At 36.4% G+C, this 15,777-nt stretch overlaps 3 protein-coding genes across 3 annotated transcripts; 1 reads left to right on the top strand and 2 right to left on the bottom strand.

Annotated features, from left to right (window-relative positions):
• Nucleotides 1-431: 431 nt before the first annotated feature.
• On the bottom strand, nucleotides 432-7,574 carry LOC118030942 (E3 ubiquitin-protein ligase UPL5). The gene is made up of 3 exons (XM_073405057.1): nucleotides 5,476-7,574; nucleotides 3,295-3,884; nucleotides 432-1,023 (listed from the first exon to the last, which is right to left on the bottom strand). The coding sequence occupies exons 1-3, from the start codon at nucleotides 7,538-7,540 to the stop codon at nucleotides 760-762; spliced, it is 2,919 nt and encodes a 972-aa protein (XP_073261158.1). The 5' UTR covers nucleotides 7,541-7,574; the 3' UTR covers nucleotides 432-759.
• Nucleotides 7,575-10,989: 3,415 nt separating this feature from the next.
• Nucleotides 10,990-12,170, top strand: LOC118030914 (cyclin-dependent kinase F-4). The gene has a single exon (XM_035035187.1). It carries the CDS (start codon nucleotides 11,081-11,083, stop codon nucleotides 12,167-12,169), a length of 1,089 nt encoding a protein of 362 aa, XP_034891078.1. The 5' UTR covers nucleotides 10,990-11,080; the 3' UTR covers nucleotide 12,170.
• Nucleotides 12,171-13,376: 1,206 nt separating this feature from the next.
• LOC118030915 (F-box protein CPR1-like) lies at nucleotides 13,377-15,305 on the bottom strand. Its single transcript, XM_035035188.2, has one exon. The coding sequence runs from the start codon at nucleotides 14,777-14,779 to the stop codon at nucleotides 13,502-13,504; it is 1,278 nt and encodes a 425-aa protein (XP_034891079.1). The 5' UTR covers nucleotides 14,780-15,305; the 3' UTR covers nucleotides 13,377-13,501.
• Nucleotides 15,306-15,777: the final 472 nt, after the last annotated feature.

The raw sequence follows: 15,777 nt of genomic DNA, 5'->3' as shown, positions 1-15,777 counted from the left end.
AAAGACAATGTCAGATTGTGATAAAGAGAAACCTAGATGCTTGATTGAATCTAAAAGTGGGAATGTGCAGTGGACCTATATTTGTAGGTGCTTTCATGGGAAAAAGGTTGTTCCATCATGTGCCTTCACATGATGAAGATAGCCTTTCAGATGACCTAATAATCTGTGAATCACCAAGGATCATTAGCAAAATAAAACCCTAAGTTGATAGAGCTCAAATTAGACGAAAGCTAACAGTGTTCCATCTCAGCTGATTTGGTAAAGAAAGTACGAGGGGAGAATATCGGAAGCACAGGAAGAGTAGTTCGACAGATACAAGCACAAATATAGATGCTGAACGGAAGAATAACTTACAGATTTTTCTCAAAGAGAAACCTTTGAATCTTCCACCATTTTTGGACTTGCAAGAGAGAGAAGAGAGAATAATCACCTTTCTATGAACTTGGATGTCATTGCATAATCTGTGTACTTACATGACATGAAAAAACAGCTACTGTTACTGATGAAGGAAGTCCATTGGGAGGATAGAGATTTTCTTCCTTCTAGCCCCCAGCATTATTTATGCTATACCTATACTAACAGTTGGACAAAAAGAACAATGACATCTCAACTTTACTGGAGGAAACATAAATTAACTACGGGACCTTCTTGCATAGTCTAATAAAACTGACAGCATAAACCTATCTGTACAAACTGACTTGAAATCTATGTGCAGTAAAAAAAAACCCCTTTAACCTTAAAGTGGATGTAACCAATGCATCACCAGGTGCCGAAACTGCATCCAACATGTTCTTGAGTGATGAGATGGAGGCGATCTTGCATAATAGCCAAGGAGGGATAAGGTGGGAAACACAATCGGTAAAAGCATGTATGAGATGAAGGGAGGTGATTGTGAGGCTCTGTGGACTTGTAAATGTGAAGTCGTGAGGCCAGACCACGGAAACCCTCAACAGGTAGATACTTCACTGAGGTCCAAAAGAAGAGCAGAACCTTTCTCTGATCTGGTGACATTTCCCCAATGATCTGCAAAATATTCAAGCACAAGATAAATAAAGTACCAAGCAATGCTTTTGCTCTGACAGAACTTTACTATTAAGTAGCATAGGTGGGACTATCTCAACTGCAGCTGACTGGTAAAAACTCAAGGTCCAGGAATGCAAATACAGGCACATTCGCATGAATATTTTTAAGATCAAAGATATAACTAATACTATGAAGACTTCAGGAATAAAACTCAGTATATTGCATGCTAATCTAGCTCTCTAGTGGGCAAAAGGCTTTAATACCTTCCATTGAGAGCATGTGTATTTACTGGTTTCTTTCAAGTACCTTGAGTATCATTCATAGAGTATATGAATAAAAACATAATGCACCAACCAAGAGACAGGCATCCTACTATTGGTGATAAATCAAAGTTCAAGGGAAACCCACATCCTCAGTTTTCGATGAGCAACAAATTAATAAGGTTAACTCCACACTAGTAATGGGATAAAGGACTTACAAGAAACACAGTTATAAAAAGAGAAGAGCACCTATTACAGACCTAAATGGACATGACAAACTTGCTCAAAAGTAGTGCCTTGACAATGAGCATTGCTCCAACCACGCATTGTTATCAGAGATATGCTTTTAAGGCTGATTTCCAAAACACTAGTAATGGGATAAAGGACTTACAGGAAAAACAGGTATAAAGAGAGAGGAGCACCTATTATGGACCTAAATGGACATGGCAAACTTGCTCAAAAGCAGTGCCTTGACAATGAGCATCACTCCAACCACGCATTGTTATCAAAGATATGCTAAGGCTGATTTCCAAAACAAAATGTATCTTATTTCTGCTTTGCACAGCTCACTCTGCAAAGAAAGGAAGTAAAGAACAAAATCTACCCTCATTCCAACTCTCACCATGGACTGCATGGGTTTTGACTAGTTTCTTTCAAGTACCAGGAATATTATTTATGAGTACAACAAAACCTAACGGATCATACCAATAAACAGGCATTCTATCATTGGTGGCGCAACAAAACTGAAAGGAAACCACACACTCAATTTTATCACCTAACAAATAAATAAGATCAACACCACAATGTTGATGGTATAAAGAGACCATCCGACACAAAAGAAAAACCCAAAAATTTACAGAGAATTCAATCATGGATATAATAAGCTTGCTCAAAAGTAGTGTTTTTTGACAAATGAATCCCCCCTCCCAGGGCCCACCCATTCCCAACCACCAAATGTAATTGAAAATTAAAAAAACTTAATTCAAGGTTGATTTCCAAGATAAAATATTTATTTATTTTCCACGGATCCCTCATTTTGTTTCAGTTTTCAATTTGAATCCGTATCTAAAACATTTATTCCCCAACCAACCACACAGACATGCACAGAAAAAGGAACCAAAAAATATATTGAAACAAAATCTACACTCGTTCAACTCTGCCCGGACCCCCTCCCAAACCTGGCATGCTTGTTAAGGTAAGTATGACATCCTAACCACACCCCCTATGCTCTAATTCCACAGCAGCAACCTTCTGCCCTTTCATGCATAAGTGCAATCAAAATAACATGAATGTTCGACACTTTGGCATTTGTATTCATGTAAATATCTGCATGAATACCATGTGTTCAAACTTCAACACAAAACTTCGTATAATAACATAACTTAAAAACTCTTAGATGCGATCTTAGAGAACCCAAACCAAGTTCCTTATGTTCTTCCTTATTTAACTACGAGATCATCAGTATGCTGAGGAATTCATGACACAACCTTGAGCATTTGAGATTCAAACCGAGTTGTAAATTTGACAAGACAAACACGGACAGCACGTTGACTTGCATTGGTATTTATTGTATGTCTAGAACTTAGTCATACATCTTTCAGCTTCAAAGAAATTGACCAAAGAGATAAACTGACATGCAGCTGTAAAATGGTGAACTGCCACACAACCTCGCATGTCCTATTTTTCCACAGCCTCGTACAATAGAAAGAATTGCATTCACATAGTATTTAGGCTTTACTTAATTAGCAAAACAGCAGTACACCTGGTAAGGATATGCAGATAGGGATTGTTCTGCCATGGTAGAAAAAAAATGAACCAAGATACTTCCAAGAAATATACAAGGGAAAGAGCAACAGTGTGCACTCTGCAGATAGGTATTTTTCCAAGGAAATATATTATATAACTCATATCATGAAATCCAGATATATGGGAAGAAAGAGCAAAGTATATGGTAAAAGAAAGCAACTTTATAGTTGAGATATGACAGGAACATAAGAATGCAAGAACATACCTTCCAGAACCAGGATATCTGAGGATCAGTTTCCTTGTAGCCATTGTACTCAGTGTGTGCCTTCCAATCTTCCACACAGATAGCATTTTCACTTCCATATAGCATCCAATCGAGATCCTCAAGCTCTAAACTCTGGAAGAACAGCTTCTGTAGCCCAGAGTTTGAAAGAATATCAGCAAAACCACGTGCAAATCTAGATACTGGTTCAGAGATAGATGTGACAAAGCGATGCTGAATGAGAAGATCGACATATTTCTCCCGATTCTTGCTATTTACAACAATACTCTTCCCACCAGGGCAAAGTTCCACGACTTTCCTGGATCCTAGTTCCTCAACTTCTCTAACGAATGTCAGACTCAAAGCATCTGAATCAATGAACTCAGGATCCATCTGCAGAATCTGTTTGCAACTGCTATACAAGCATGGATCTGCATCCCGTATGTCTTCCAAAGTAATATGCATCCCAGCCAATTGCAAGAAAAATGCCCGATCAAATACAATGCCAACTTGCACTTTATGCATCAAAGCTAAAGCCATCACTCGACCAGAGAATGTGAAATACTCAGGGTGCATGGGATCCACCTTGGATGCTGCACATAAAATGAATACAATGAAGTCCATATATATACTTTTGTTTGCTAGTGGTTATCCATGCCAACAATTGAATCCAAGCAAGATGATGCAACTTAATTCAAGTCCAGAAACAGAAGACAATAACAAACCTCAATTATGATTCTTTGAAGAGGTATTTCAGAAATAACCAATTGCAATTTTAATGCAGTGGAAGAATTAGACATGTTAATCCCCAAAGGAACCAATAACATATTAGTGAAACACGGAATTCAGGTAACAGAGTTGGAGAAACATGGGAAATATTCCTGTATAATAGCCCTAGGGACTCAGGTACTTCACAATAAAATATTTGTGACACACAAGGTTCAGGAATTTTCCCTTAACAAACCTTTGCTAGTGAGCCTATTGTACAGGATGTAATGCCCTTATCCCACATCCATCAGGAACTCACATGGTAAACAACTTTTCTACATATAAATGTTAGAGAAAGAACACTAAGAGAATGCAGTGAATGATCTCTCGTACAGTTAAAATCCAAGCAATATTAGTGAAATATCTTTGATTAAGGTCACTGAGAAGGTTCACCGCGTTAAGCCACCCAGTATTACATCAAGTGTAGGAAAACTGTCGAACTTCTAAAAAATGTTAATTCAATCCTGACTATGCCTAAAATTGAATATTAAATGTCACATTCTCCAGATTTTGGCGTAACACTTCCAGATGTCCTCCCACTAACATATATCAAAATAATGAAGAATAATAGTCCAATGGTTGTAAGTGATTGAGACAGCATCGACACATATTAATGTCAACTCATATAAACTGTTGGAGCTCTCCACCACCATTTAGTGAATGTTTGCTTTCCAGTGTAAATTAAAACAAATACTCAGCCCACAATCTGAAACATTAGACACACGGCAATGAAAATGTATTGTTTACATAGTCAGTATTACCTGGGAATACAAATTCAGTTGAGAAAAGAGAAAATCCAACTTACAGAATAAAACATTCACGAACCTAATTGCAACTGTTGTTCAAAACAAAAAATCCTACTCTCAGAAAAACATGAACGGTTAATTACATGAAGTTTCACCCCAACCAAAAATCATTACTTCAATCCTAATTTCAACTTCCAAAATTAATTTGGGTGAAACAATTCCAGATGAGCTCATCTCACCCACTAGCAACATAAACTAAATGAAGTACAGGTGCTTCTTGAATGGTTGTAGGTGATGGATACAGCATCATTACACATTAAATGTTCCTAAGATTACAGGAAACTGCACATTTTGTTCATCTGAGTAAATTTTTATTATCCAGTGAGAATATAAGCAACAATGTTCCAAACTCTATGCTAGAGTGACACATTAAAGACTTCAAAGAAAGTTAAGGCACAGGCAATCCAAAATATTGTTTTCCAACCATTCGTATCATCAAAAACTATATTCAATGAGAAAAAAGAGAACCCTGTAGCATTGTTTCATGTAAGGCATTCATGATTAGGGTTTTCTCAAAATCGTTTTGTTTTTGCGCGACATCAGGATTGGTAACCCTATATCCAATCAAGAAAAGAGAAAACCCAATAGCATTCAGGCAGCAGAAACTTACCAGGATTAGGATAGAACCTTCTGCGATCACTTGGGCATGCCACAAAAAGAGCTTTTTGAGGATCAAATAGAGCTTGTGTAACCAAGAAAAACCACTCCCGCAATACACCAGGACCAGTAGCTTCCTCATTTTTAAATTCCAGAAATAGACCACCATGCAGTGCATCTGAGTCAGCATGCACTATGTACTCAAATGACTCTGACAACAATTGTGACCGATCAATGAGCATCTCGTGAAGCTCCTCGTAATCTTCTTTCACCTCAGGGAACATCATCATAGCCAAATGCCTCCTAGACTCAAAATCAGTCACATCCTTGTTCTGAAGAAGCCATTGATGATCTTCAGTTCTTTTTGCATATCTAACAATCAGCACACACAAGGAAGCCTTTCCAAGTCTCAAAACTGTCCAAAAATTTTCCTCAGCACCCTTATAGAGTTTAGCAATGTTATTCAACTCCTTCAAAATAGCCAAATATTGAGACCAACCTGTATGATTCAACTCACCCTCTCCATTCATTTTCAAATTCGAAGAATCCTGCATTTCCCCAAGACATTTCTCCATAATATTCAGCAAATCAAGAAATATCACGTGAAGATGCTCAATCTCCTTCGCATACAATGGATAATTAAATGCCCTCTTGTTCAACGGCATCGAAACCAGACCCCTACATGCCCCTTGCTCTGAAATCATACTATACAACGGTACCAAAAACGCTGAAAAATCCTTCACATCAGCTACTGATGGCCCCACACTCCCCGCCACACTCCCCATCAAATCTTTTAACAACTTACTCCCCAGCTCACTAACAAACGGAAAAATTTCCTGCATAACAACAACTCCCTTCCCCTCCTCCCCTCCTCGATACCTCCACCCACACGCACCCCCACCATTCTCCAACAATGAACCAAGACAACTCCTACACACAATATACAATGGATCATCACTCCCAACCTTCCTCAACAAATTACAAAACTCCATCACAATCGGAACACACTGCAAATGCAAATTCTTTGGCAACGAACTCTTACATGAATTCAAAAAATGCCTGATCGCACCCTCCGCGCACTCCTTATTCCCTTTAACACTCGAAACATAGAGTGTAACCAACGCAGCTGGCGCACTATTCGATAAAAACACACTCAAATGTCCTAAAGCATCCTCATTATCATCCTTCGGTGTCAAGCTAAAGAACTCATTCATCAACTCTTTTATATGCTTTGAAACACATGGATGAAAACCACACGGCAGAATAGACTTACAAATTCGACAAATGTAGGAAACCATATCATTGATCAATTGACAAGTACGGGGATGCCTAGTGCTCCGCATTCGGCCAACTAAATGAAGAATCGAATCCTTCTCGATAGAGTAATCGGAGAGTTTGTTTTCGTATTGCAATTGCTTACCTTTGTAAATTAGTCGTTGCTCGATCACCGGAATCCCGGTCATCACGCGAATCCGTTCATGGAGTGATTTGACGGAATCAGTCAAATTCGCGGTGATCACAATGTGAGTACCGTCGGAGATCATTCTGATGAAGAATTGGAGCCTCGATTGAGACCGACGGGGAGGGGAGGGAGTGGAGGGAAAATCGGTGGTTGATGATGAGGCGGAGGCGGAGGCGTCGGAGACACGTGTGGGGAGCTGATTGGTGGAGGAGATGGAGGGAGGTTGCTGCAGGTTATGGCCGGTGGATGACTCGGTGTCGTCTTTACGCATCCTGACGGAGATTAAGTCAGAGAAAACGGCGTCGTGGTCATCGACATCGTCTAGTTTGCGTTTGGAGGAGCCGCGGTGATCAACGGTGGAGGAGCGCTGTTGAGGGAGGGAATCAACGGCGGGAGATTGGGGAAGTGACATTTGATGAACGGTGGTGACTGTGTTCTCCCCGACCTGTAAGTTTTTAAGGTAGGGGAGAAGGCATGAGATCGTTGTCTTAGAGGATGAGACGGTGTGGTTTTGATATACGGAGAGAGTAAACGGCGAGGGAAGGATTGAACGGAAATTGTGTCGTCTCTGGCTCGGTGGGGTTTTTTTCTGTGTGTTTTTTTTAACAGCCGTCATCAACGAAGAGACTGGTAATCTCACGCTAGTATTATTATCATCATCTATATTATTGTGTGCGACGTTCTTGTGTGGCTAATTACCACAGTAGCCTCGAGAGCGATGGCTACCTGTGGTTTAGCTCATGGCGTTTCTGTTAGGTTATAATATCATTACTTATTAAACCCGATCTAATATAATCTAATTAATAAGCTGATTTAAAATTTAACAAGTTAATTTATGACCCGGTTGGGTTAATCTAAAATTAAATGATTTTGGAAAGATGCACACCTAGCTGCCTGTTTTTGGCAAGAAAATTCATCATGTGCCCCTAGAAAAAAAAAAATATATATATATATATATAAAGAAAGTGAAGCTTTTATTTTTTATGGAGAAATAAAGTAAGTGGAACTTTTTGACCTACGTTTAGGTGCCTCGTCTGCTATATAATTTGTGTTTTACACAAAGCGTCCAACTAAGCAAATGTTGCTTTGCACGGAAGTAAAGAGTAATGGCGTCAATCTCTCTTCCACGACATATTTCTCAAGAATTATAGAAGATTAAATAAAACAAAATTATGATTAATAATCCATGTATATAATTGTTATAAGGGACATGTTCACAAACAAAAATATCAATATTGGACTATGTCACAGGCGGCAGGATCAAGTTAAAAAAAATTAGATGAAAATTAATTTAGTTAAATTTGAGGCACCCAAATAAATTTATAACTTAAAATCTAGTTTGATTTTTTTTAACAATAATATTATCTTATTTTTTTTAATTAAATTAAAATAATTTCAGGTTAACCCATATATCTTATAACCTGATTTAGATCATAAATAAAACTATAATAACTTTATTTATAGAAATTGTAAATCATTGAATTATGATATACTAACACTTTAAATCTAAAAATTTCATTATATATAGTTGAGAGGTATAAAAAAAACCCATTAAAATTAACAGAATTGGCTTACTGCAAACCATCTCCAAAATATAAGAGTTTATCGTTGCTTTCTCAAAATATAAATAAATAAATTAACTTATAAATGTGAGTTTATCATTGTGGTACTAAATTTTATAGTATTAATTAAAAGATAATAAGAATAAGTAAAAAATATTTGTATTTTTAGCCCTTATATGTCAAACTAAACCAGTAACCACTTTATTCTGCGGGCCAATAAAATTTTGAAAAAAAAAACAAAAGAACTTGATATTAAGGCCATTAACTTAACTATATCTAATAAGATAGGTTAATCTAATAATCTGATTTAAATCAAAGGCAACAATAATAATAAAAAAAAATGATTAAAAGAAAAGGCAACCCCTACCAAAAGTCTTTAAATTAAGTTAATTTTTCAAACTATAATATGTGATATTCCAAACTGAGGTTAAACAAGAAGTTTAAATCCAAATCAATTAAATGGTGAAGGATGAAATTGAATATTAAAAAAAAAACTAAAAACTTTAGCAAAGCGAAAAAAAATAAGGAAAAAATCTAACAAGGAAAACAAATGATCAAAAGTGAAATCATAGAAAAAGTTAAAAGTTACATTATAAAAATGATCATTGATGACATAAATAACAATTAAGAAATGAGACTAAATAAGATAAATTTAAAAAATTAAATGAGGATAAAATTGAAAAAAAATTATTTTTCATGTGTTACTCCAAATAAAAACAAATATCAACCAAAACATCAGGAACTAAATAACAAATAAAGAGAAGTAAAAGAATCAAATGAGGATAAAATTGAAACAAATCTTGATTTTCATAAGTTATATGAAATTAAAAAAAAATATCAGAAACAAAAATTAGGGATAAAATAAAAAATAAAGAGAAGCCAAGAGGCTAATTTGAAAATTTGCATGGCATGACGCAATAATAAAGGGAGGGAAAGGGAAAAAAGAAAAAGAAAAAATAGCCACGGAAGTTAAACCGAAGCTCTATTTTCTACATGCGTTGTTTATAAATGAAAAGGACATCGAGACAAATCTAATGACGCTTAGAATGATATTTTTGTTTACTAAAATCATCTGCACGCACCATCCAAAGAAAATGGAGTGTCTGACGTTTACCCAACACATACCATCTTTTTTTTTAAAAAAAAAAATCCTTTTAATTTTTCAAAAGACAAAAATAACCTTCACTTTACCTAATAACAAAAAAAAAAAACCAATATGATAATAACTAAAATACCCTCAAATACAAGACATGAAAAGTTAAAACCTAAGGGTAAGGAGGTATTTTACAAAAACACATTTTCTAGTAAGCTAAAATATTTAATATATAAAGTTAAATTAATTATTTTATTATACACTTTAAAAGTAAGAATACAAATTTATCCCTCAATGATACAAAACAATGAATTAATTTTAAGGATATTTATAATAATTTATTGTGTAATTTTAAAATAAATACCCTTTTTACCCTAATCAATTTAAAAAATATCAAAATGATCTATTAAAAAGACAACCATTCTCTAGCTAAAAAGATTTTTATAAAGATAAAATAGTAAATTCAATTTTCCTATCAACAATAAAAAAAAATGAATAGGAAACAATGAATCCACAGTATTTTTTTTTTTTTTTTTTTGTTTTTTTTAATGTGCGAAAGGAAATGGTTCTTCATGGAATTTGCTAAGCTACTTCCAAGTGGCTTCCTCTTTCCATTAAAATCCATGATATAATATAAAAGATTCTCTTGTCATTCTTTGCTTCCTAACTTTACCCCCTCCAGTAATCACACAAGTCAAAAAAAGCTTGAAAAGTACAGGCTAGGGCTACTAATCTATGCAGTTATCTCAACATTTTCCCTCCCTATATTTGATATTCTCAAATCCATGATAGAAAATAAAAGATTATGCCAATGCATGCACATGCTAATTACTTAGCTTAATTATGCAAAATGCTCATTAATGTATTTTTGTCTTAAACATCAAAATAGTATTATAGTCTTCAAACTCTAATCTTAACCTTAATCCTCCTGTAAATGCCAATCTTAGTCAAAGTGGACTTTAAGTGTTTTGCTGTAATCTAGGAAGTTTTCTTGAATCGGTCCCTGCATCTATCCGTATACACACTTAGCCCTAGCCCATAAAATAGAGATATACACTGGCCCATGAAATAACATAACATATGCTTGCGTCCAAACAGTCAAACTCCCTTTTCTTTTCTTCTTTCCTTGTCACACAAGGATTGGGTATATATTGCTACCACGAGGTTCTTTAATCAATCCAAGAAGTAGCCGTCTGGGGGATTTTTAGTCCTTCACGAGTTGCTTTAGGGTTTCTTGATTGTTGAAGCGTTTTGTGGTCAGTCTTGTTGCATTTAGTTAGAGATTTACACAGAAATAGATGGTTGGCTTTGTTTTCAGGGTTTTGTCCAAATGGGGTATAAACTACCACCACTAAGTTTTTTAATCAATCCAAGAAGTTGCCATTCGAAGAATCTTTAGTTCTTCAAGAGATCCTTCAGGATTTTTATTATTTTTTAAGCACTTAGTGGTAAGTCTTACAGCATTTTTCTTGTAGTAACAGTTTGGATCTTATAGTGGGCCATGGAAAGGTACAGGTTAATTAAAGAACTTGGGGAGGGAACCTATGGCAGTGTCCTGAAGGCGATTAATAACGAGTCTGGTGAAGTTGTTGCCATTAAGCAGATGAAGAAAAGATATGATTCATGGGAAGAATGTTTGAGTTTGAGAGAATTGAAGTCCTTGCAGAATTTGCGTCATCCAAACATTGTGATGCTTAAGGAGCTTGTCCGCCAAAACAACATCCTGTATTTCGTTTTCGAGTACATGGAACAGAACCTTTATCAGGTAATTTCTGACAGGAAAACCCTGTTCTCAGAAGTTGAAGTTCGGAACTTGTGTCGTCAGGTGTTTCAGGGTCTTGCTTACATGCATCAGAAAGGGTATTTTCACCGCGATCTGAAGCCGGAGAACCTATTGGTTACTGAAGACGTTGTTAAGATTGCTGATTTTGGTCTTGCAAGAGAAATCGATTCGCAGCCGCCGTATACACAATATGTTAGCACCCGCTGGTATCGCGCTCCTGAAGTGATGCTGCAGTCAGATTGTTACAGTTCTAAGGTTGATATGTGGGCTATGGGCGCTATCATGGCCGAGTTATTCACTCTCCGTCCACTGTTTCCTGGTACCAATGAGGGAAACCAGATCTACAGAATATGCAGTGTCTTCGGCACTCCAACTATAGATTCATGGCCTGATGGAATTCATCTTGCCAGGACTCTTAACTACCAATTTCCAAGCTTTCATGGTGTCCAGCTTTCGGTATTGATCCCATCTGCCAGTGAGGAAGCAATCGACCTTATTTCAATGCTTTGTTCTTGGAATCCTTGCAATAGGCCTACTGCTGAGGAGGCCTTAAAACATCCTTTCTTCAGGAATGGCCATTACATTCCGCCTTGTCTTCACTTCACAGCCGCTGCTAACAGAGAAAATCATTCTGATGGATCAATAGAAGAATTAGAGCAGAAACGCGACATGGGAAATTGCGGGGCTCTATATGATTCAAGTCTCAATTACAACTTTCCTTCCTCCAACGAGTTAGACACCAGTTCGAGCACAGTTGCAAGTTCTATAGGGTTAGCCAGGATGTTTCCCTTTCTAGCGAACAGTTAGGGTTCGGACCATAATCTATCAACACAAGCAGAACAGCTGTTCGTGGAGTTTCATATGCAGCAGATTTGACAGCAAGCTCGACCGTTCTTACATGCAATTTGTAAAGCAGCTCCAGTCAGTTCCTATGAAGGCTGGAGTAAAAGTCATCTTAGAACGTTGACATGTTCATACATTTTCAACCTTGGCAGAATCTGTGTCTGAATGAAAAGAAAAGATTGAGAGACTATTCTTTTGAGGCGTTTGGAAATAATAATTTCAAAGAAGGTATTGACTTTGAGTTCTCTTAGTTCTTCAATTCAGTATATGATGTTTTAGAATTGATTTGCATGCTCTTTAATCTTTGGATGAAATTCAAGTAACTGCATTGAGCTTTCCTTCAATGATTAATTGTCATCAGTTCAGAATGCTGTAGCAGAGCAATTTCAGGGGCCTAATTGATTGTGTATGATTTCCTTTTTAAGTATATGTGGTGAGATTAAGTTTTTATCTGATAAGTCTAAATCCCCTGCTTCTGCAGGGAACTTGAACTAGCAAGCATCTAGGACTGGCCGGCTGGGGATCGGTTCAAATAGTTAAGTTTAGATAAAAAATTTAACCCAACTGTGTTTTTTTTTTTTTTGTTTTTTTTAATCAAAACCGAACCAAATACATTAGTCAAACCGACTGGTTTGATTTGATTTTATATTTTAAAAAATTGACCATGTCCAATTTAATTCATGAAACTTTTTAGTTGAGCAATTTTTAACTGATTGTTATTTCATTGATTTTTTTTTAATTATTTTTTAGTGATTTTTTTGGTTGATTTTTTATTTTTAAATCAAATTCGAACCAGATTTTTTAAAAAATATCTAATGTGAAATCATTCAAAAAAATTCAAAAAACCGTTCAAATCATCTAATCTTGGTCGGCTTTTATGGATTTTCCACATAATTCTGTAACTTGCTCACATCTTGCAACGTAAAATTACGTTATTAAGGTTTGTTCTACAAATCTAAGGAAAACTTGTCATGGTTCAAGTGTGTGCAGAGTTCAAAACACAAATTATGAAAGAATAAACAGAAAGGGAAGCTGCATTCTAGCATACTGGAATTGCAGAAGCATCTGAACATGTCATCAGTAGAAGCTGAGGCACATGCAGAGATTGGCCTTGATATGAGCAAAACTACAACCACCACCACCATTCAGCATTCACAGCAAATGTAAATAGCCAAAAACAATTACCAACATTAAAACTTTGAATCGTCTTACAATCTGGGATAAACGAAGGAGAAGAAAGAATATTTACAGGCCCTAATTGGCTATTTCTCCTCCTATTCTTCTCTTCTTGTTTGTCTAGTTCTCACATTCCTGATGTATCTTGCCATCAATTTGTTTCTGCATTGGAGGGAGAGGAGAGACAAGGCTTCCAACAAAAATATAGGGTTGATATAGCCATGGAGCCCCATGAATTTGGACATGTTCATATGTTTTTAGCTTTAGATCATACCATATGAGACTTTGATCAGGCAGCCTTTTTAGGAGAACCTTATGATCATCATTGTTATCCTTTACATATGCTAAAGGGGCCAGATCATATGGAACAGTACTGTAGCATAGTGAAGAAGACTGTTCAAGCAAGAACAATTTAACCCATGAATCCTTCATCACCCATATCTCAACATTATGGACACTACTTGAGGCTAAGCTGAGGCATTGTCTGAGGACACCCAAATTCCTGTAGTAAGGAGAAGACTTACTTTCTAAGTTAGGCGGTGGCACTGTGCAAAACTCTTCTCTTTGAATATCAAATGCAACAATATCCAATCCATGCTCTTGGATTAGCAACCAATGAAAAGCGTCGCGGACTAGCACAGATTCTTTACTGACAATATAATGAAGATAACCAGGTGCAACAATTTCTCTCCATGAATTAGCCTTCAGGCTATAAACCATAGCTTTAAGGATAAACTTATCAGGATCAGGCATTCCAGGATTCTGCTGTACAATTCTCAAAACCCTGTAGTCGTCGTTGAATGAATCATGTCCAAATGCATATTGAAATTCAAGAGAGTCAAGAACACCATAGAGAGGACTCCATGTTGTAACTTGAATAGGTGCGAAGGGCAGGATATGCAATTTCTTTGTTAATGGGTTCCACAAGGCTATCTTCGGTGAGACGTAATACTTCTCTGATCGTTTGTACTCGACGCTGTCTTCCATGTCTGATTGACAAACACAAAGCAAACCATTGCAAGACCCCAATATTCTGGTCCTGTAACCGAACGGGCCTCCGAGTTCAACGCATTCATTCTGCGAACCAACATGGGTAACTGAAAAGATCTTTGGCGTTGAGAAGCATGTGTTTTGAAGAATGAGGCTAAGTTTGGCACCGCTGCTATCATGGCCAAAGTTTCTGAGGTGAAGTTTGATGAAATATTCACTCTCAATCAGGGAACACCATAGCCTGGAGACACACTTGAAAAGCAACAGACTCTTGACAGGTAAATAACTTAGTATGTGAGCTATGACATCCTCCGGTAGTTTCATGATGCAACTGCATTGATTCCCTCGGGGTTTTGAAGGGGAACCTTGCCTTGTAATAAACCATGGTGGATTTTCGTTTTCTTGCATGTTGGATTCTTACCGGGAATCAAATTGAACTCAGCTTTTATGCTTCCTAGGACCTAAATCAATGTCCTTGAGTCGGTGTATCTCCTTGGAACACAAGGGGTGTCTCCTTGTCACGCAAGTTTGTCAAATCTTTTAGCCGCTTTAGTCGGTGACTTTTGTGCTCTTTGCCTTTAAGAGAAAACTCAAGTTGCATAGAGCTTTTCCATATCATTTGTCAACAGTGCAGAATGTTGTTACTTTTTAACTTGCTGTAGCTAGAGTCGTAGCGAAGCAACTTCAGGAGCAAGATTGATGTGAGTATGGTGTTGCTTTGTAACAGCAATAACAGTCCTATTTATGGAACTAAGCGATTAATAAAGGTTTAAATTCTAAAAACTAAGTTTAATAAGATTGATATTGAAAGGGAATTGACGAAGGTGGTGAAACGAAAAGAGTTTGAGAAAAAACCTAAATTCTGGAAAAAGTCTCACAAGAAGAGTGAAAAATTAAATAAAAATTTGAAAAATCAAAATTGTTCTGAAATAGCTCACAAATCGAGCTACCCCCCCCCCCCCAAAACACAAAAAAAAAAAAAAAAACCCTCATTTGCTGATGTTTGAGGGTGAGATGAACTTTGCACAGGGATCATTTAGACAAACTAAAATTGATCAAGGATAATTTAAGACTTTTCCTTTTTTGTGAGTAGTAAAATTACGACAATAACTTACAATTGAATAATTGTGAAGCTTACATGAAAGATTTCTTTTTTTATTTTCTCCTTTCAATGAACCCTAAAATGATTTCCAAGCCAAATAGCAGCTTTATAATCAAGACGGAATGGCATGCCTCCCATGCCCTTCCACTTGTCATTTTTCAAAGACTAAACTCCATACAATAGGTGTATTTTGAAAACACGGTATTTTTTAAAAATTTGAAAATGTTTTTTTTTTTAATTTAAAATAAAATATTTTTTATATTTTTATATTGTCTTAATATAATAATGTTAAAAATAATTTTAT

Source organism: Populus alba, chromosome 16, assembly GCF_005239225.2.
Source record: "Populus alba chromosome 16, ASM523922v2, whole genome shotgun sequence".
Lineage (NCBI taxonomy): Eukaryota > Viridiplantae > Streptophyta > Magnoliopsida > Malpighiales > Salicaceae > Populus > Populus alba.
The sequence above is the reverse complement of the archived record's forward strand: the minus strand, read 5'-3'. Positions and strand labels throughout refer to the sequence as shown.